At 44.6% G+C, this 21610-nt stretch overlaps 1 protein-coding gene across 6 annotated transcripts in view; it reads right to left on the reverse strand.

Moving 5' to 3' along the window:
* The window catches only part of WDR25 (WD repeat domain 25), a 146902-nt gene that overhangs the window by 57440 nt on the left and 67852 nt on the right, over positions 1 to 21610 (reverse strand). For all 6 annotated transcript variants that reach the window (XM_060095636.1, XM_060095635.1, XM_060095637.1 and 3 more), the window contains exon 3: positions 5371 to 5518. In XM_060095636.1, the coding sequence (XP_059951619.1) occupies positions 5371 to 5518 (148 nt within the window). The remainder of the gene's footprint in view (positions 1 to 5370; positions 5519 to 21610) is intronic.

Genomic DNA, 21610 nt, shown 5'->3' on the forward strand with positions numbered 1-21610 from the left:
GGCTTTTTTTTTTTTGCAGTACGCGGGCCTCTCACTGCTGTGGCCTCTCCCGTTGCGGAGCACAGGCTCCGGATGCGCAGGCTCAGTGGCCATGGCTCACGGGCCCAGCCGCTCCGCAGCATGTGGAATCCTCCCGGACCGGGGCACGAACCCGTGTCCCCTGCATTGGCAGGCAGATTCCCAACCACTGCGCCACCAGGGAAGCCCTCTCCGGGCTTTTAATATGGACGCTTCTCACCCTTCCTCAGACAAGTGTTTTAAAATCGTCAGGGCAAACATTTCTCCTGCCGGAACGGCAGCTGTCAATAGCCGGAGAAGCACCCTTCAGCCAGTTACTTCATCAGAGGGATCAGTCAACATCAGTCTGGGCGCGCTTTCTTCCCAGAGGCCCCGAGTTATCCTCGGCAGGTGGTAAGCCAGCTGCCCGGGTGAGAGCCAAGCGGGCTCCCCCGGAGTCGGCTTAAGCAAACTGTTTGGTCACAGCCCAGAAACACACGTGGTTGAGGGCACCTGCTCTTGTCCTTCAACAGCCAAAGCCTCTGCCAGTCACACGGGCCGGAGCTGAACCCCAGCTCTGTCACTGAAAGTCATCAAATGCTCCAAGCCTCAGTTTCTGAGCCCATGAAATGGGGATAAAAACACTGCCCCCATAGGTTAGCATGAAGACCAAACATGTAATAAGCAGAGGGCCTAACATCCACGTATTCATTTTGGCTTGATACAGGCCAGGCAGGGTGCCAGGAACCAGGGCTACACGGCTCACAGCCTGGCCCACAGTGAGCACCCAGCCAATGTGTCATTCCCCTTTTCCTTGGAGCATTCCTGTGATGGAGGCCCCAGTCATGATGCAGAAACAAGGGAGACACCAGAAGACACTTCTTGGAAAAGAAAAGTCATGATCATGTATGGGTCCAGTCCCAGTCGGCCACTCACGCCCAGGCACCATGACCCCCACGGAAAGACACAGGGAGACCCCCAGAGCAGAAGGAACCAAGCAGGGGCGGGGGCGGCAGGGCACAGGAAGCGGAGTCTGAGTGAAGAGGACGCCCACTCAAGTGAAAGGCACGTGCCAACCCATCACGAGGAGGAAGTTGCTACCCGGCTCAGGCCATTTTGTCATGGAGCAGCGAAAGACGTAGGAGAGGCTGGGAGACCCTTAAAGGTGGTCTTCCTGCCGCTCTGCCCCCAGACCCACACGTGGAATCAAGAGCCACACTAGTAAGCTGGCTCGGGGGGATCTCTGGGGGCTGAGGCTCCAAGGGGTGAGTGACTGGCTCAGGGCCTCCCAGTGGTGCAAGGCAGGCGGGGATTTGGAGCCACGTCCGTGCAGCTGCAAACCCCGTGCCCTTTCCACAGTGCTGAGTGGACGGTGTTCTCCAGGTGGCACGGCCTGGATGCCCCGGATGGGCTGGACACACGTCAGGAGAGCTGACGGGGCACAGGAAGGAGGACAGGGTGCCCTGCCCATCCAGGGCCCTGGGGGCTCCAGGGAAAGGACCATCTCCTTTGCAGACAACAAATGCAAAGTTCGAGGCCTCGCATGCCTCTGAGGCCTTAACAGCCAGGCTGGGGGCGATGGTCTAAGGGGTGGAATCTGCAAGAACCAGCACCACTTAGAACTGAACGAGCTGAAGCTCTTCGGGGGCTTTTGAGGAGACTGGCTGATTCGGTATGCCGGACAGCTGACTCATAAGGCAGGCGACGCTCGGGACCTGGTGGAGTCGAAGGCCAGCGCTCCCCGAGGCCGTCTCAGCCTAATGCACCAGAGACGTTTCGTTAGGAAGATTACAGACTGAAATGATAGCACCAAAAATAATTAACCTGTGAGCAGATTTTATTTACGTGTTGATTCATGGTTGTTCTATAAGCCAACAGCCCGTCAGAACTATAAATTAACGAGATAAAATGTGACTGGCCCTCCCTATTTCAGGCCGGGTATTGACGTTTTAGAATCCACAGATTTTTAACTGTATTGACGGAGAACACCAGGATAAATGGCCTTGGCGCCAAATTCCCATTAACGACAATGGGCACCGAGTGACTAATTCCCAGAGCGCTGCGGTGAGAACGCGCTGCGTTGCTTTCTCCTGGCAGGGAGTTCTAATTAGATTGAAATGAAACAGCCAAATCACCAAGGGCGGAAAGAGGCAAAGCAAGTGAAAAGGAAGATCAGACTCAGTGACGAGAAAGGACAGGAGTCAAACGAGGCCAAGAGCCACGGGGGCCGTACACAGAGAGCCCCCGCACATCCCGGGCCAGGGCGGGTGCCGGAACGCGGCGTGGACGTGCACGCAGACCCCACTCCGGTGGCCCCTGAGGAACCCACCCCCGCCTGGCGAGAGCCTCCTCAGCTCCGCCTCATGGGCACGCACGCAGGGCAGCTGCTCCGAGCCAGGCCTGGCCAGGTGACAGAGACACAGAGACCACCTGGATGGGCCCCGTCCTCAAGGAGCTCCCCCACTAGCCATGGGGATGGACACAGAAACCAACAACCCCTCAGTGGGAGAGGCCCCACACAGGGGCTGGAGGGCTTCCCCAAGGGCAAGGCCAGACCCCTGGACCCCACCCACCAAGCAGCACACTGACCACGGTAGCCCCAGCCCAGGTCCTGTACAAGTAGCTGCTGAATGAATGAAAGTGGTCCTTCAATAGGCAAACCAGGTGGTGAGCCCATTCCCAGCAGAGGGGTGGAGGGTAAAAGTGCCCCCTCACCTCCCCAGGGGGATGGCAAAGCCCTGAGGGCAGGGCCATGCTTTCCCCGTCCCACCCAACACACCACAGCTGGAGGAGCAGCTGGGCCCGGGCCAGACAATGTTCCCTCCAGCGAGTTCTACCACCAGCTGGGCAGGGCCGCCACATCCCCTCCTGCAGCTCCCCACCCAGCCTCGGGTCACCCCCAACCCGCTACAGCCACCAGGGAGACCTGCCCAGGGTGCACATGGAGCCATGATTCTCTCCTGCTCCAAACTCAGCAATGGCCCCCTACCGCCGCCTGCTGTGGCAGTGTCTAACTGGCCAGGGGAGGGGACTCTCTTTGAACGTCTGAAAATGTCCGAGCCCCCCCACTCACACATACACACACACACACACAATGGCAATGTCTGCTTAACATCTGTTGATTGAGAAGATAGATCATGACAAAGGGCCGCTAGAAATCCATTAATGTTATCAAATGAACTTGTATTTGATTAACACAACAGCATCACCAGCATGTGAGAAGCATCCCTTCTCCACTCTTGGGCAGGCAGCGCAGGTACCCAGGGGCGCTCAGGGACACTGGACTGGGGAGCGGTATCTGGGGAATGCGCACCCCACAGGCCAGGAAGCGCATGGAGCCCGAGCTCCCATTCCTGCACCCCCAGACTCACCTCCCCAGCTCCCTGCACCCCACACTTCCACACACACCACGTGGTTCATGTTCCTGAACTCCGTCCTCATTCCATCTGCTGAGAACCCGCTTCCCTCCCCCTCCCCAGCCCTCCTCCATCCTGATTCTCTGTCCCCCAGTTCCTGCCTCAGCTTGGGTCCCACTTCCTCCAGGAAGCCTTCCTTGACCTCCCAGGCTAGAGGTCCTTGCGGTTCCTATATCTCTCTCCATCACTGTACCCTGGGACTCTCTGCAATTCTGTCTCCCCCAGTGGATGTGAGCTTCTCCAGGGTGGATCCTGGGACTTATTCACCTCTGTGTCTCCAATACCGAGCACAGCTTACTGGACACACAGGTAACAAAGTATAACGGTCAGGCAGCCGGCTTCGGAGCCTGGCAGACCTGTGTGCATCCTGGCTCAGCCGCTTCCTGGTTGTGCCCCGGGCCTGTGTGTCACGAGGGGATTCCGGTGGTGCCAGTCTCAAGGGGTGAATGGGGCCTCACCCCATATGTTAAGCTGCAGAGGAAGGCCTTGCACACAGTCGGTGCTCAGTGACAGTGCCTGCTGCTGTCATCAGCGACCCAACTGTCACCGTCACCCAGTGGCACCAAACCCCCTGAGCCTCAGCTCCCTCTCGGAGGGGCTCATAGGAAGATCACGGTCTTTGTTGCCAAAAAGAACACCGTCCACCCAGCACTGTGGAAAGGGCACGGGGTTTGCAGCTGCACGGACGTGGCTCCAAATCCCCGCCTGCCTTGCACCACTGGGAGGCCCTGAGCCAGTCACTCGCCCCTTGGAGCCTCAGTCTCGTCACCTGTGAAATAGGGAAAACAATGGCTGGCAGGATTGAAATGTGCACAAAGCCTGTGACACAGTACCAGCCGCCGACACAGCCAACAGCCTGGTCAACACCCCTACTGGCAGCACACGGGGCCCAGTCAAAGGAGCTGCATGGCCTCAACAGGGCCGTCCCTCGGTGACCCAGCAAGAGAGGAGGACACTCCAGGTGAGCAACAAACCCGCTGCATCCAAGCTGCGGGGCGGAGCTGGGTGGCTGGACCCCGGAGTGATCATCCCCTGTTTGCCAGGCTCTGGGAGAGATACAGACCCCAGTGACACCACAGCTGGGCCAGGCAGGCAGGGGCCGCCTGAGGGCTCAAGGGACGCCCCGGGCACTGGTGTGAACCCAGGCCTCCCTTCCTGGTGCTGGCAGTGATGCCCAGCAGAAAAGCGACCCAGGAGGAGCCCAGGGAGGAAAAGGCAACGTGGGCGCCGAGGGCAGCCGGCCTGGGGGTCAGGGGCAAGGCTGGAACCCAGGTCTGCGCTCGCTGGCTCTATGCTCACCCGAAGCACAGACAGGCCCCCGCTCCGGGGCTGTGGCCGGATTCACGCTCAGCGGGCCGGCTGCGTCGGGACGCTGGGGAATGGAACGTTCCTTCCACTGACTCCTCTCTCCTTCTCGCCCTGCTTGTCAAGGGCCCCCTTAGGATTTAGCCAGCATGAATCCATCTCACCCAAATGCCTTTTCAGTGTGGGCATGAAAGCAGAACTCGTTTGCAGCCTTTCCGTATGAGCTGGAATCATTCCTTACAGCCTTTCAGCGGTAATGAATTGACAGGAATTCTGAACTGATTCCAACCAAAGGACGCTGTGATAAAGCTAAATCTATCTCAGTACAAATTGCATGTCAGAAGTTGATTAAAAAGCCACCTCTATCCAGCTCCACAGCCTGGGGCTGGGACAACCTTGGGGCTCTGTCCTCTGGGCAGGTGGGCAGAGGTCCACTGTGAACCCTACGGGACAGTCTCGGTTTCAGGCAAACAGCCTGGAAACACGCTTGCCGAGCGTGATTCTCCCCTCGTCCCGTCTGCCCCTGCCCTGAAACCATCTGCAGCTTGTGGCTGCAGAATCCCCCTCCCAGAAACCTCCCCAGTGAGAAAGCTGACTCGGCTGCCAGCTCGGAGGAGGGGGCGCCTCGGGGTAATGAAACAGAGAAACACACCTGTTTCGAGGTCTGTTAGGTGCAGGGCGAAGTCGAAGCCACCACTGAGGATGCGCTGGCCACAGGGGGACCACCGGGCGGCCCGCACTGCCTCACTGTGCAGGGAGTAGGTCTGCAAGCAGCTTCCCGAGTCCACGGCGTTCCACACCTACGAGGCAAACACAGCGCCAGATGTCACGAGCGGGGGCCTGATCCTGGGGGCTCAGCTCAGCCCCTGTGCACGGGGAAAAGGCTCTCACAGTGGAACCAGATTCCCAATATTTTACCATCAAAACAATATCTAGATGTTAAACTTCTCTTTGTGGAAATGTAATAAGGCCTTTCACAGAATTTTTTCTGGGGGTTAAGGGAGCTCACAAGGAAACAGCATGTCCTGCGTTCTGCCGCTCACCTGCCCGGCCCTTCACACCTGCTTCACATCTGCTCACCACCAAAAAGTTCCAGCCCAGCCTTGCCTGCACTTCTGACATGTGTCCTCCAAGACAGGACTTTCTGAGACCTGTAGTGGATGCCGCACCAGGCCAGGCTACCTGCACGGGTCCTGCTTTAAGACTAAGATCCAAAATAGAGTCTGCCACACCGGTGTTTGCAACCAGGCAAAGAGCAGATCTCTGCCCGAGGGGAAAGCTGTCCTTTTTTTCTGGGAGAGAAAGTACTGCCCCTCACTCCCCCTTGCTTCCCCTGGGGAATGAGGCTTGTGGCACAAAGCCCTATGTACACTTAATGACCTCTGAAAGGTGTTTTCAGGCCCTCAAGTATAGAACTGTACATTCCAAGGGCCAGGACCACTTGTGCGTGCAAGAGCTGCGTTCGGCTTCCCACCAGCTCTCCCAGGAAACTCCGCCGACCACCACACACCCCAAGGAAAGGCAGGCAAGAGAGGAGCCCAACCAGGCTGGCCCAGGGCCTGGCACGCGGAGGTGCGCAGCGATGCTAGTGTCCGCCCTGGGTGTCACTGCAGGAAGAAAGGGATGCTCTCACCTACCATCCAAGGTGGGTCAGAGGATTGAACACAAGAAGCAGGAAGGCACCTACAGGGCCTCCTGTGTGATGCTGCTGCTTGCCAGCCTTGTGACTTGGCTGAGCAGCTTGGCCTCTTCAGGCCTCAGTCTCCTCCTCCATATAATGGGGATAAGAAGAGCCCCGTCCCAAGGGCAGTGGTGAGGAATGAGTGAGGGCTGGGCACACCGCACTGTGGCTGGCGCACAGCAGGAGCCACGGGGCCAGAGGCTGTGCCTCTTGAGGCATGTAGTGCATGCGGTTCTTAACAGCAGGATTCCCTGACCCTCTCTTATTTCCTTAATAAGAGTAAACCCGAAGCGTGCCCATGCAGATCCACAAACTGGAGGTGAGAGATAACCTCCCCTTTCAAAATGAGAAAATTCACCCTGCCACATCCTGAAGGTTCTCAAAATGCATAGGATCAGAGTTCTGAAAGTGTGTTTCCCGGGCATATGGAAACATCTAAGATTAAGAAAACAAGAGGTCAAGAGTAGCCTTGAAAGAATGGTAAGTGAGCTCAGTTCCTTTCTTACTTATTAGGGGTCAACAGCTGGGGTTTCAGACTGAAAAGCAAAAAATAGCAACATTTACATTTAGAGATATGAACATAAATAACAGAGGAAACAGCCAGAAGACTTCAAAGTGAAGTGGGAATTCATGGTAGAAAGGCAGAGCACAGGGAACTGCTGTTTTTTCAAAACTATGTACAAGTATGACTTAAAAGGAAAAAATAAAGTAAAATTAATGAACTAGATCTACAGGGTTAACTTGGCTAAACAGTGAAAAGATAGTACTGAATACATAAGACAAGCTGCATATATGCAGTATGATGCCATCTAAGTTTTAAAAACCCATGGAACACCACCTCACACCCAGTAGAATGGCTTCTATCAAAAAAAGAAAAAGAAGAAGAAGATATATGTTGGCGAGGAGGTGGAGAAATCAGAACCTTTGTACATTGTTAGTGGGAAGGCAAAATGGTCCAGCCACTAGAGAAAACAGCACAGCAGAACCTCAAAACATTAAGCATAGACTTACAGTATGATCCAGCAATTCCACTTGTGTGTATATGCTCAAAAAATTAAAACCAGGATCTCAAAGAGATATTTGTATCCCAATGTTCACAGCTGCATTAGTCACAACAGCGAAAATGTGGAAGCAACCCAAGTGTCCACTGATGGATAGATGGATAAACAAAATGTGATATATACATATACAATGGAATATTACTGTCTTAAGAAGAAATGAAATTCTGACACAACCCACCACATGGATAAACCTTGAAGACAACATGCTAAGTGAAATAAGCCAGTCACCAAAAGACAGAAAGTATAATTCCACATATGTGGGGTCCCTAGAGTAGTCAAAATCATAGACGTAGAAAGTAGAACGGTGGTTACCAGGGGCTGCGGGGAGGGGGAAATGGAGACTTTTTAATGGGGACAGAGTTTCAGTTTTGCAAGATGAAGGGTTCTGCAGATGGATGGTGATGACGGCTGCACAACAATGTGAATGTACTTAATGCCGCTGAACCTACACTTAAAAATGGCTACACTGGGGCTTCCCTGGTGGCGCAGTGGTTGAGAGTCCGCCTGCCGACGCAGGGGACACGGGTTCGTGCCCCAGTCCGGGAAGATCCCACATGCCACGGAGCAGCTGGGCCCGTGAGCCATGGCCGCTGAGCCTGCCCGTCCAGAGCCTGTGCTCCACAGCGGGAGAGGCCACAACAGTGAGAGGCCCACGTACCGCAAAATAAAATTTAAAAAAAGGCTACGCTGGTAAATCTTATGTGTATTTCACCACAATTTTAAAAACACACATGAAGCAAAACTCTATCATGTTTCTTTGTGTCCTTGTAGTCAGACTGTAAAAAATATGCTTGGAGAGGGTAGAGGGAGAGGGGCAGGGTTGGGGGATGGGAGCTGTGAACACTACACTGTATTTCCCCTAAAGGGAGGCAAAGAGAGCGTGAGAAAATGAAGGTGCTCTAAAGCAAAGATGCCCAAATGTCCCCATCTATTAAACTCATTCATTTAATCATTCATTCAGCAAACATTTCCTGGGAACCTGCTATCAGCCAGGTGTTGGGGAGGGGGAGAAGGAGGTGGTGGAGGACGAGGATGGGGTGGATCATAACCCTAATCAAAGACAGAAGAAAAAGAGACCTTAAACCCTGTGGCACCAACCCAAAAAGCAGCAACCAGAGAGGTCTGGATTCTCGGCCACGGCCTCCTAACTCAGCCGTGGAAACGTGTTTAAGGAAATCCATCAATCCGTAAATTACCCAATAACTCCCCTCTGAAATGAAAAATGCGTACTTGGCTCTCCTGGTTGATATATACACAACGATAGCATCGATATATACACAACGATAGCATATACACAACGATAGCATCAGAATCAATGCACCCCAGTCTGCCACTTCTCAAAGTACCCAGGGTGAGGGAGAGGAGAATTTTTGCTAATCGCTCTCCCTAATTGAATTTAATGTTTGCTGTCAGGTTTTAAAGATTAATTCCCAAACATTGCGCAGCCTCAAGTGTGTACCTTTTTTCAATTAAGTAATTAGAGAGCCCAATCTGCCTTCATGGAATTAAGGAGTTAAGTCTTCTGTCACATGTGCTAAGATGACTTGATGTATTTAACTGGAGACATTCTATGTGTCCAACAAAAGTCAGATTTAGAAAGAACATGACAAGTGAAACGTGGTGCAGGTGCACGTTCACTGCAGTTTCCGTGTTCTGGTTACTGAGACATGGCCCCACCAGGAGTTCCTAGCAGTCTCTCAAGACCTATAGCTTTAGCCACTGGTCACCTTCTCTCTGCCTACCTGCCTGACTTTTGTTTTTTATTGGGTTGGCCAAAAGGTTTGTTCAGTTTTTTCCATAAGATGGCTGTAGTAGCACTTAGTTGTTTTTAACTTCATTCAAAACGATTTTGTTAGATTGTATGTGACAGCTGTCATATCAGCATGCATTTAAAAAAGACATATCGACACATGCACCCCAATGTTCACTGCAGCACTATTTACAATAGCCAGGTCATGGAAGCAACCTAAATGCCCACTGACAGACGAATGGATAAAGAAGATGTGGTACAATGGAATATTATTCAGCCATAAAAATGAATGAAACTGGATCATTTGTAGAGACGTGGATGGACCTAGAGACTGTCATACAGAGTGAAGTAAGTCAGAAGGAGAAAAACAAATATCGTATATTAACACATATATGTGGAATCTAGAAAAATGGTACAGATGAACCGGTTTGCAAGGCAGAAACAGAGACACAGACGTAGAGAACAAACGTATGGACACCAAGGGGGGAAAGGGGGGTGGGATGAACTGGGAGATTGGGATTGACATATATACACTAATATGTATAAAATAGACAACTGATGAGAACCTGCTGTATAGCACAGAGAACTCTACTTCACTTCGCTGTACAGTGGAAACCAACACAACATTGTAAAACAGCTATACCCCAATAAAAATAAATAAAGACATCAAAATTGGTAAATTTTTGTGTTGCCACTTTAATATTGAAGATGGAAGAAAGAAAGGAACATTTTCGGCATACTATGCTTTATTATTTTAAGAAAGGTAAAAATGCAACTGAAACACAAAAAAAGATTTGTGTGGTGTATGGAGATGATGCTCTGACTGACGGAACATGTCAAAAGTGGTTTACAAAGTTACATGCTGGATATTTCTCGCTGGACGATGCTCCATGGTCAGGTAGACCAGTTGAAGTTGATACCAATCATATCAAGACATTAATTGAGAACCACTCAGGAGACAGCTGACATACTCAAAATATCCAACTCATGCGCTGAAAATCATTTGCAACAGCTTGCTTATGTTCATCGCTTTAATGTTTGGGTTCCACATAAGTTAAGTGAAAAAAACCCTCTTGACCGCATTTCCACATGTGATTCTCTACTTAAACATAACGAAAATGTTCCGTTTTTAAAACAAATTGCAATGGGCAATGAAAAGTGGATACTGTACAATGATGTGGAACAGAAGAGATCGTGGGGCAAGGGAAATGAACCACCACCAACCACACCAAAGGCCAGTCTTCATCCAAAGAAGGCGATGTTGTGTATATGGTGGGGTTAGAAGGGAGCTCTCTATTACGAGCTCCTTCCAGAAAACCCAAAGATTAATTCCAACAAGTACTGCTCCCAATTAGACCAACTGAAAGCAGCACTTGACGAAAAGCGCCCAGAATTAGTCAACAGAAAACGCATAATCTTTCATCAGGATAACGCAAGACCACATGTTTTCTGATGACCAGGCAAAAACTGTTACAGCTTGGCTGGGAAGTTCTGATTCATCTGCCGTACTCACCAGATATTGCACCTTCAGATTTCCATTTATTTCAGTCTTAACAAAATTCTCTTAAGGGAAAAAATTTCAATTCCCTAGAAGACTGTAAAAGGTACCTGGAACAGTTCTTTGCTCAAAAACATAAAAAGTTTTGGGAAGATGGAATTATGAAGTTGCCTGAAAAATGGCAGAAGGTAGTGGAACAAAAGGGTGAATATGTTGCTCAATAAAGTTCTTGGAGAAAATGAAAAATGTGTCTTTTATTTTTCCTTAAAAACCGAAGGCACTTTTTGGCCAACCCAATATTATAAAACAAATCCAATCTCTGTAAAAAATACTAAAATTATACAAAAGTGCAAAAAGTAAAACCCTATAGGAATCAACAATAGGATTGCTGTTTCTCTGATTACATTGTAAATAAGTGTTCTGCAAAAAATTTTTCAAAACAAAACAAAAAAACCAGAGAAACACAAAGAAGAAAATAAGAGGCAGCTATCATCCCACTACCTGGAGATAATAGCTGCCAGACTTCTGGGTGAATCTTTGCCTCCCATTTGGCCCTGTCCTGCCAGCTCCTGCCTCACGGACCCTCCTAGTTCAGTCCCAGATCCTGGACTCCTGTTTATCCTCGACAGTCTCTGCTGTCTCAGGATATCATTCTAGAGACCGCTGTCAGGCTCGCACAGCTTAGCACAAACCTGTGCAGCCAGTGCCCAAGCCTTCACCAGGCCATTTACCTGCAAAAGTTTTGGGAATCCTTCAGGGTGTGTCTGTGTATTCAAGGGCTGGAATTGCGTTGAATCCACAGACCAATTTGGGGAGATGTCCTAACAATACTGAGTCTTCTGATGCATGAACAGGATATATCTCTCTTTTATCAATATTTAGGTCTTTAATTTCTCTAAGCAATGGTTTATAGTTTTTTGATGAAAAAATCTTGCACACCTTTTGTCAAATGTATCCCTATTTTTTTCATGTTGTGATGATATTATAAATAGTATTTAAAATTTTTTAAATTTCAGGTTCTTTTCTAATGTAGAAATACAATTAATTTTCTACATTGACCCTGAATTCTGCAAACTTGTTAAACTATTAGTTCTAGAAGGGTTTTTTTTGTAGATTCAGAAGTTTTCTACATACACAATGACATATGTGAACAAAAACAATTTCACTTCCTCCTTTCCAATCCAGATACCTTTTATTTCTTTTTCTTGCCTTATTGCACAGGCTATAATCCCCAGAACAATGCTGAATAGACACAGTGTGAGTGAACACCCCTGCCTTGACCTCATGGGGAAAGGAGTCAGTCTTTTACACAGTTAAGTAAGATGCTAGAGGTTATGTTTTCAAAAATGCTCCTTAACAGTTTGAGAAAATTATCTTCTATTTCCAGTTTGCTGAAAGTTTTTATCAGGAATGAAAGCTGGATATTGTCAAAAGTTCTTTCTATATCTCTTGAGATGATCGTCATATGGTTCTTCTTTTATAGTTCATCAATAGGCTGTATTATATTAATTGATTTTCAAATATTAAGCTAAACTTGAATTCCTGGGACAGATCCTACTTAGCCATGACATAAATAAATAAATAAATAAATAAATAAATAAATAAATGTATGTTGGATTGATTTGCTAAATCTTATTTCTTCTCTTGGTTTGGTACCACAGTAATCGTGGCCTCGCAGAACAAGTTGGGAAATGCTTCCTCCTCTTTGATTTTCTGGAAGAGTTTGAAAAGAATTGTGTATTAATTTTCTAGGGCTGCCATAACAAAATACCACAAACCAGCTGGTTTAAACAATAGATATGAATTCTCTTGTGGTTCTGGAAGTCAAAAGTCAGAAATCAAGGCAGGATTGGTTCCTTCTGAGGGCTGTGAGGGAAGGATCTGTTCCAGACCTCTCTTCTTGACTTGTAGATGGCTGTCTTCATGTTCATATGGTGTTCTCCTTCTATGCCTGTCTGTCTTCATATATCCCCTTTTTATGAAAACATAGGGACTTCCCTGGTGGTGCAGTGCTTAAGAATCCACCTGTCAATGCAGGGGACATGGGTTCAAGCCCTGGTCCGGGAAGATCCCGCATGCCACAGAGCAGCTAAGCCCATGCGCCACAACTGCTGAGCCTGCATTATAGAGCCCAAGAGCCACAACTACTGAAGCCCGCACACCTGGAGCTTGTGCTCGGCAAGAGGAGAAGCCACTGCAATGAGAAGCCTGCTCACCACAACGAAGAGTGATGAGCAGTCTTCTGCTCACCGGCTCGCCACAACTAGAGAAAACCCACATGCCGCAATGAAGACCCAATGCAGCCAAAAATAGATAAATAAATAAATTTATTTTTAAAAAAGAAAAGAAAAGAAAACGAAAGTCATACTGGATTAGGGTCCATCCTGAAGACTTCATTTTAACTTGATTATCTCTATAAAGATCCCATCTCCAAATAAAGACATATTCTGATACACTGGGGGTTAGGACTTAGAAATACAAATTTTGAGAGAGACACAATTCAACCCATAACAAATTGGTACTATTTCTTACTTAAATGTTCAGTAAAATTCACTAGTGAAGTTTTGGGGCATGGAGTTTTCTTTATGGGAAGGCTTTTAACTATGAATTCAATTTCTTTAATAGAGACAAGGCTTTGGAGTTATCTAATTTTGTCAGTGAGCTTTTATCACTTGAGTCTCTCAAGGGATTTATCCAGGTCATTTAAGTTGTAGAATTCATTGACAGAAAGTTGATCATAATATTACCTTAGTACTCTCCTAATATCTTTAGAATTTGTAATTAAATCACTTCTCTTATTCCTAATATTGGTAATTTGTATGTTTACTCTTTATTCCTGATGAGTGGCTAAAGGTTTATCACTTTCACTGATCTCAAAGAACCAGCTTTTGGCATCACTGACTTTTCTCTACTGTTTATCTGTTTTCTATTTCAATTATTTCTGCTTTTTCTTTATCTCCTTTCTTTTGCTTACTTTGGGTTGAATTTGCTTTTCTTTCTTTTGTACATCTTAAAGTGGAAGCTAAGATCATTGATTTGAAATTTTCTTCTTTAATATAGGCATTAATGCTATAAATTACCATCTGAGAACTGCTCTAGCTACATTCCACAAAATTTTATATGTTGTGTTTTCATTTGCATTTGGTTCAAAATACTTTCTAATATCCCTATCAGTTTCTCCCTGAACCCAGAGGTTAATTACAAATGTGCTGTTTAGTTTCCAAATATTTGGGATATCTGTTATTGATTTTTAATTTAATCTTATCACCATTAGAGAATATACTTTGAATAATTTCAATCCTTTTAAATTTACTAAGCCTTGTTTTATGGCCTAGAATATGGTCTATCTTGGTAAACATTCCATGTACACTTGAAAAGAATGTGTGTTCTGCTATTGTTACATGGAGTGTTCTATCAATGCCAATTAGGCCAAGTTGGTGATAGTGTTGTTCAAGTCTTCTATACCTTTACTGATTTTCTGTCTACTTGATCTATTGATTATTGAAAAAATGGTGTTGAAAGCTCCAACTATAATTGTATATATGATTATTTCTCCATGCAGTTCTATCAGTTTTGTCTCACGTATTTTAAAGCTCTCTTATTAGATGTATGCATATTTATGCCCTTAATGTTTATGTGCCCAATGTTAAGTATCTAGTGTTATGTCCTTTGATGAATTGACCCCTTTATCATTATAAGATGTCTCTCTTTATCCCTGCTAATATTCTTTGCTCTGAAATCTACTTTGTCTAATATTAATATGGCCACTCTTTTTTTAAATTACTATTAGTATGGTATATCTTCTTCCATCCTTCTACATTTAACCTTTGGTGTCTTTTCATCTAAGGTTTCTTGCAGATATTGTATAATTGGGTCTTGCCTTTTTATCCAACCTAAAGAACTTTGTCTTTTTTTTTTTAATTTATTTATTTTGGCTGTGTTGGGTCTTCGTTGCTGCACACAGGCTGTTCTCTAGTTGCAGCGAGGAGGGGCTACTCTTCATTGCAGTGCACAGGCTTCTTCTCATTGCGGTGGCTTCTCTTGTTGCGGAGCATGGGCTCTAGGCACGCAGGCTTCAGTAGTTGTGGCGTGCAGTCTTCAGTAGTTGTGGCTCGCAGGCTTTAGAGAGCAGGTTCAGTAGTTGTGGCACAGGCTTAGATGCTCCGCAGCACGTGGGATCTTCCCAGACCAGCGATCAAACCCATGTCCCCTGCATTGACAGGTGGATTCTTAACCACTGCACCACCAGGGAAGTCCCCAAACTTTGTCTTTTAAATGGGCATTTAGGCCATTTTATCCACTACTGATATGGTTTGGGCTTAAATTTGCTATTTGTTTTCCATTTATCTCAATTGTTTGTTCCCTCTTTCCTAATTTTTTTTTGGCCTTCTTTTGGATTGAGTATCTTTTGTTACTTCAGTTTATCTCCCATTGTTAGATTACTAACCATAAATCTTGGTTTTGTTTTATTACTACTTGCTTTAAGACTTACAGCATACATCTGTAACTTATCAACTTCAAGTAATATTAGCACTTGCCTTAAGAATCATAAGAATCATAATAACAATATACACCATTCCTCCTATCTCAGCTTTTATGCATGTTATCATACATTTTACACCTACATATGTTATAAACTCCTCAAAACATTGTTATTATTTTTACTTTAAACATAAATCATCATTGAAAGCGATTTTTTAATAAAAAGAAAAGTATTTACATTTACCCACATATTCACCATTTCTGGTGCTCATCATTCCTCTGTGAAGATGTAATTTCTATCTGGCATCATTTTCTTTCTGTTTCAAGAACTTTAACATTTCCTTTAGTGCAGGTCTAGTGGAAATGAATTGTTTCAACTTTTAAATGTCTGAAACAGTATTTTGCCTTTGTTTTAAAAAAGATGTTTTGCTGGGTTTTGAATTTTGGGTTAACAGTGGTCTGTTTGTTTTCTCTTGGTACTTTAAGTATGCTATTCCACTGGCATCATTTCCAATAGAGGTCTGTTGCCATTCTTATCTTTGTTCCTCTGTATGTAACTTGTCTTTTTCTCCCTCTCTGGCTGCATTTAAGATTTTTATCTTTATCACTGATTATAAGAAATTCCATTATGATGTCCCTTGGTAAACTTTTTCCTCATGTCTCTCATGCTTGGGGTTCATTGAGGTTCTTGGATATATGGGTTTCTAATTTTCATCAAATTTGGAAAACTTTCAGCCATGCTTTCTTTTTTAAAAAATTTTTTCTTTCTATTTATTTATTTTTAATTTTTGTCTGCGATGGGTCTTCGTTGCTGCATGCAGGCTTTCTCTAGTTGCAGTAAGCAGAGGCTACCCTTTGTTGCGGTATGCAGGCTTCTCATTGTGGTGGCTTCTCTTGTTGTGGAGCATGGGCTCTAGGCGCGCGGCCTCAGTAGTTGTGGCTTGTGGGCTCTAGAGCGCAGGCTCAGTAGTTGTAGCGCACAGGCTTAATTGCTCCGTGGCATGTGGGATCTTCCTGGACCAGGGCTCGAACCTGTGTCCCCTGCATTGGCGGGTGGATTCTTAACCACTGTGCCACCAGGGAAGCCCTCAGCCTTTATTTCTTTAAATAATTTTTTCTGTTCTCTCTTCCTCTGAAGACTCCAATTTCATGTATATTGTGTAAGCTTGAAGTTATCTCACAGTTCACTGATGCTCTGTTTATTTTTTTCCCCAAGCTTTTTACTCTCCGTGCTGCATTTTACATAGTTTCTATAACTATGTCTTCAAATTTGCTAACCTTTTCTTTTACAGTTTATGATCTGCAATTAATTCCATCTAGTGTAGTTTTCATCCAAAACATTGTTTTCACCTCTAGAGTTCGATTTGGACCTTTCTTCTGTCTTCCATGTCTCTCCTTATTGTGTTCATGCTTTTCTCCACCTCTTTGTATATATAGGGCATATTTATAACAGCTGGTATAACATTATTTACTAATTGTATCATCTTGCCATTTCTAGGTATGTTTCTATTTATTGATTTTTCTTCTCATCATGGTTCAGATTTTCTTCTTTCACATGCCTTTGTAATCTTTGTTTGGAAGCAAGACACAGTGAATTTTACTTTAGTGGATTTTTTTTTTTAATTTTTGTATTCCTATAATAGTCTTGAGGTTTGTTCTGGGACACAATTAAATTACTTGGAAACAGTTCACTTCTTGCCAGGATAGTCTCTAAGCTTTGATAGGAGGAACAAAAGCAGCATTTATCTAGGTCTGTTTTACTCCATTCCTGAGGCAATACCCTTGTGAATTACAAGGATTTCCCACTCTGGCTTATGGGAATATGAAGTATTCTTGGTCCTGTGAGCTCTGGGGATTGTTCATCCTGTTCATTTCAAGTGGCTCTTTCCCCACCTCAGGGAGCTTCCTCATACACGTGTGCTCATCAGTATTTCACTGAAGACTTTGAGGGAACCTCCTGTAGGCTTTGGAGCTCTCTCTCTCTCTGGGCAGCTCTCTAGTCTCTGGTTCTCTATTCTGAGAACCAGAACTCTAGAGAGAACTCTGAGAACTCTAGCTGCCTTGCCCTTCCTGGATTCCAGCTCTCTCTCCTCAACTCAGGAAGATCACTGGGACCCATCTGGGTTTCTCCTCCCTGTGCTATAGTCCAGAAACTCTCATCAGGCAGTAAGCTGCAACAATCTCAGGGCTCATCCCATTTTGTTTCCCCGCTCTCAGGGATCACTGTCTACACTACCTGGTGTTCAGTGCCTGAAAACCACTGTTCCTTATACTTTACCTATTTCTTTTAATTATTTAAGATTGAAGCATAAATCTGGTCCCTATTACTCCATCTTAGCCAAAAGCATAAATCCCCATAAGTTATTTAGAATATGTGATTTAACTGCCAAATGTTTATGGAGTTTTTCTTATTTTTCAGTATCTTATTATTATTTATTATTAATTTAATTCCACTGTGATCAAAGACTAGGCTTTCTATTGTTTAAACCCTCTTTTAATATTTATTTATTTACATTTATTTAGGCTGTGCTGGGTCTTAGTTGTGGCACACAGGATTTTCACTGCAGCATGTTTTAGTTGCAGCATGCAGACTCTTAGTTGCGGCACGCATGTGGGATCTAGTTCCCCGACCAGGGATTGAACCTGGGCCCCCTGCATTGGGAGCATGGATTCTTACCCACTGGACCACCAGGGAAGTCCCTAAGCTTTTTTAAATGTGTTGATATTTGCTTTATTTCCTAGCACATGACCTACCTTAGAGAAGTACTATTTGAATTTGAAAAGCATCTGTACCCAGCATTGTTATATATAGTGTTCCATAAATGTCAGTTATGTCAGTTTAGTTAAGGTAGTTGATAATGTTATACAGATCTTCCATCTTTATTGATGTGTCTAGTTGTTCTATCAAATACTTAGAGAAGAGTGTTAATATCTCCAACTATGACTATGGATTTGTTTATTCTCCCTTTAATTCTATGAAAACTTTTTCATGTATTTTGAAGTTCTGTTATTAGGTACATAGATTGTTACGTCTTCCGGATGAATTAATCATTTTATCACTATGAAAAGTCCCTCTTATCTCTGGTAATACCCTTTGTCTTGAAGTCTATTTTATTGGTTAGTATTATAATACTTCCAGTCTTCTTACACTTACTATTTGGATGATATCCCTTTATTCCACCTATTTACTTTTAGCTTATTTATTTCTTTTCTACTTGAAGTGCACCTCTGGTCAACAGCATATAATTTAGTCTTGCTTTTGTATCCATTCTGACAATCTCTTTTGATTGCAGTGTTTAGTCCATGTACATTTAATGTAATTGTTGATATGAGCAGATTTACATCTACCATTTTGCTATTAGTTTTCTGTTTTACCTCTGTTTTATTCCTCTTTTCCCCCTTTACTGCCTTCTTTGGAAATACCTATTTTTAGCATTCCATTTTATCTATTGGCTTTTTAGCTATGCCTCTTAAGTGGTTGCTCTAGGGATTATAATATACATGCTTAATATTTTATTTTTTCATCTTTATTGGAGTATAATTACTTTACAATGTTGTGTTAGTTTTTGCTTTATAACAAAGTGAATCAGCTATATGTATACATACATCCCCATATCCCCTCCCTCTTAAGCCTCCCTCCCACCCTCCCTATTCCACCACTCTAGGTCATCGCAAAGCACCAAGCTGACCTCCCTGTGCTATGCAGCTGCTTCCCACTACCTATTTTACATTTGGTCGTGTATATATGTCAATGCTACTGTCTCACTTCGTCCCAGCTTCCTGTCCCCCCATGTCCTCAAGTCCATTCTCTACATCTGAGTCTTTATTCCTACCCTGCCACTAGGCTCTTCAGTACCATTTTTTTAGATTTCACATATGTGCGTTAGCATACGGTATTTGTTTTTCTCTTTCTGACTTACTTCACTCTGTATGATAGACTCTAGGTCCATCCACCTCACTACAAATAACTCAATTTCATTCTTTCTACGGCTGAGTAACATTCCACTGTATATATGTCATGCTTAATATTTTAAAGTCTTCTTATAGTAAATTGTACCAGTTTACATAAAATATAAGAAGCTTGCAACCATAAATGTCTTCTCCAACCCCCATCCTTTACACTATAGTTGTCATATGTATTCCACCCATATATGTTATAAACCACACAATGCAATGTGAAAATGTTTGCTTTAAATAGTCATATGTATTCTTTTAATTTAAGAGGAAAAAATAGTCTTTTATATCTTCCCACATATTTACCACTGACAGCCACTTCAATCCTTCCTAAAGATATGAGTTCCTATCTGGTATCATATTCCTCCATCCTAAAGAACTTCCTTTAACATTTCTGTAGTGCACATCTACTTCCAATGAATTCTCACCTACTTCTCATTCATCTGAAAATGTCTTTATTTCACCTTCATTCTTTTTTTTTTTTTTTTTTTTTTTTTTTTTTTTTTTTTTTTTTTTTTTGCGGTACGCGGGCCTCTCACTGTTGTGGCCTCTCCCGTTGCGGAGCACAGGCTCCGGATGCGCAGGCTCAGCAGCCATGGCTCACGGGCCCAGCCGCTCCACGGCATATGGGATCCTCCCGGACCGGGGCACGAACCCATATCCCCTGCATCGGCAGGCGGACTCTCAACCACTGTGCCACCAGGGAAGCCCTCTGGCTACTTGTAAGATTGTTCTCTTTAGCTTTGGTTTCTAGAAGTTTGACTATGATATGCCACAGTGTGGTTTCCTTTATATTTGCCCTGTTTGGGGCCTGCAGGGTTTGTTTTTTTCCTTTTGAATCTGTAAATGTACATATTTCACCAAATTTGGGGAGTTTTTAGGCATTATTTCTTTGAAAAGTTTTTTCTTCCCCATTGTCTCTCATCTTCTCTGAGACTCCAATTATACATATACTATTATATATTAGACAAATATCTCTGGATATTGTCCAGAGGTCCCTGAGTATCTGTTTCTTTTTCCCTCTATTCTTTTTCTCTGCTTTCAAGTTGAATAATTTCTATTGCTCTATCTCCAAGTTCACTGGCTCTTTCTTCTCTCATCTCCATTGTGCAATGGAGTCCAAAGCACAAACTCTTTATTTCAGACACTATATTTTTCAGTTCTAGGCTTTACTTTTTTTTTCTTTACAGTTTCTATTTCTGTACAGACATTTCCTATCTTTTTATTCATTGTGTGTATATTTTCCTTTGTGTGCCTGAGCATTTTTATAACTGTTTTAAAATACTTGTCTGCTAATCTCAACATCTGGATAATCTTGGAGAGAAACTCTTTCTCCTGAATATGGGTTTCTTTCTTTCTTTCTTGCTTCTTTCTATATTGAGTAATTTTGGGTGAAATATTCGATATTACAAAATTTATATTGTATAAACTCTGGATTCTGTTATGTTTCTCTGAAGAACATCAACTTTTTTTAAAACAGGAAACTAACTTGACTCTATTCACATTTCAAACTTTGTCTCCTCTGTTGTGTTCAGCAGCAGAAATTCTATTCAGTTGTCTTAGTCTGAGCTGACCTGCTTAGAATCTGCCCCATGAGTGGGTTCAGGAGTCATCAGAGATTTGGGCAGAGTCTATACACGGAATTTGTGGCTCCCCCCCACCAACTCTTTCCTGTCTGAGATTTCCCTCGTCACTCTCCAGCTGCTGTAGTTGCCCCAAATTATGGTTCTTCAAGCCAGTAACACTACAGGTTTTCTATCTGACTTTTAGCTGCTCTGCTTGGCACAGACTGGAGCCTACCCTCAGGCAGAAAAACATAAAAGTAGGAAATTCATCCAGTGCTATTTCCTTCTTCTAAGGGAAGACTCTCTTGTATGCCTGCCTGCTTTTTGTTGTGCTCCAATACCTTTGGGTAGTTTGTTGTTGCTTTTGTTCAGAGTTTATAATTGTCATCTGTGGGAAAGTTAGTCTGATGGGAACTGCTCCTTCATTACTGGAAATCAAATCTAATATCGAATTTTAAGCATCTGGTTTGCAGTAATGGAGAGTAATACGCCACCCTATCTCCTCACCTCCACCCCAGTACTTCAGTAAAAAGTACTGAATATCTCTTTACCCCAGTACTTCAGCAAAAATCTCCCCACATCCTGAATCCTGGTAGGAATATTTAGAAAAGTCAGGGGATTGGAGCATTCATTGTGTGGGTGGGTCACTGTGTCACAGAGATGACAAGAAGGCCAGTGTGATCTACAAACTGATGTCATTTACTGCAGGCATGAATGAGGAGCCAGGAATGACTTAAGGAAATAATCCCACGCACAACACTCTCCCCACCCCTGTCAGCTTCAGGAAAACTTGCAGAGAGCCTGGGAAACCTGCAGCATTCTTAGCATACATGGTGTAGGAGTTTGAACCAATTTCACTTCAATCTCTTAAGAGCAGGGTACCTCGGCTGGTATCTGCAAA

The sequence above is a fragment of the Mesoplodon densirostris genome, chromosome 4 (assembly GCF_025265405.1).
Source record: "Mesoplodon densirostris isolate mMesDen1 chromosome 4, mMesDen1 primary haplotype, whole genome shotgun sequence".
In the NCBI taxonomy this organism is placed as follows: domain Eukaryota; kingdom Metazoa; phylum Chordata; class Mammalia; order Artiodactyla; family Ziphiidae; genus Mesoplodon; species Mesoplodon densirostris.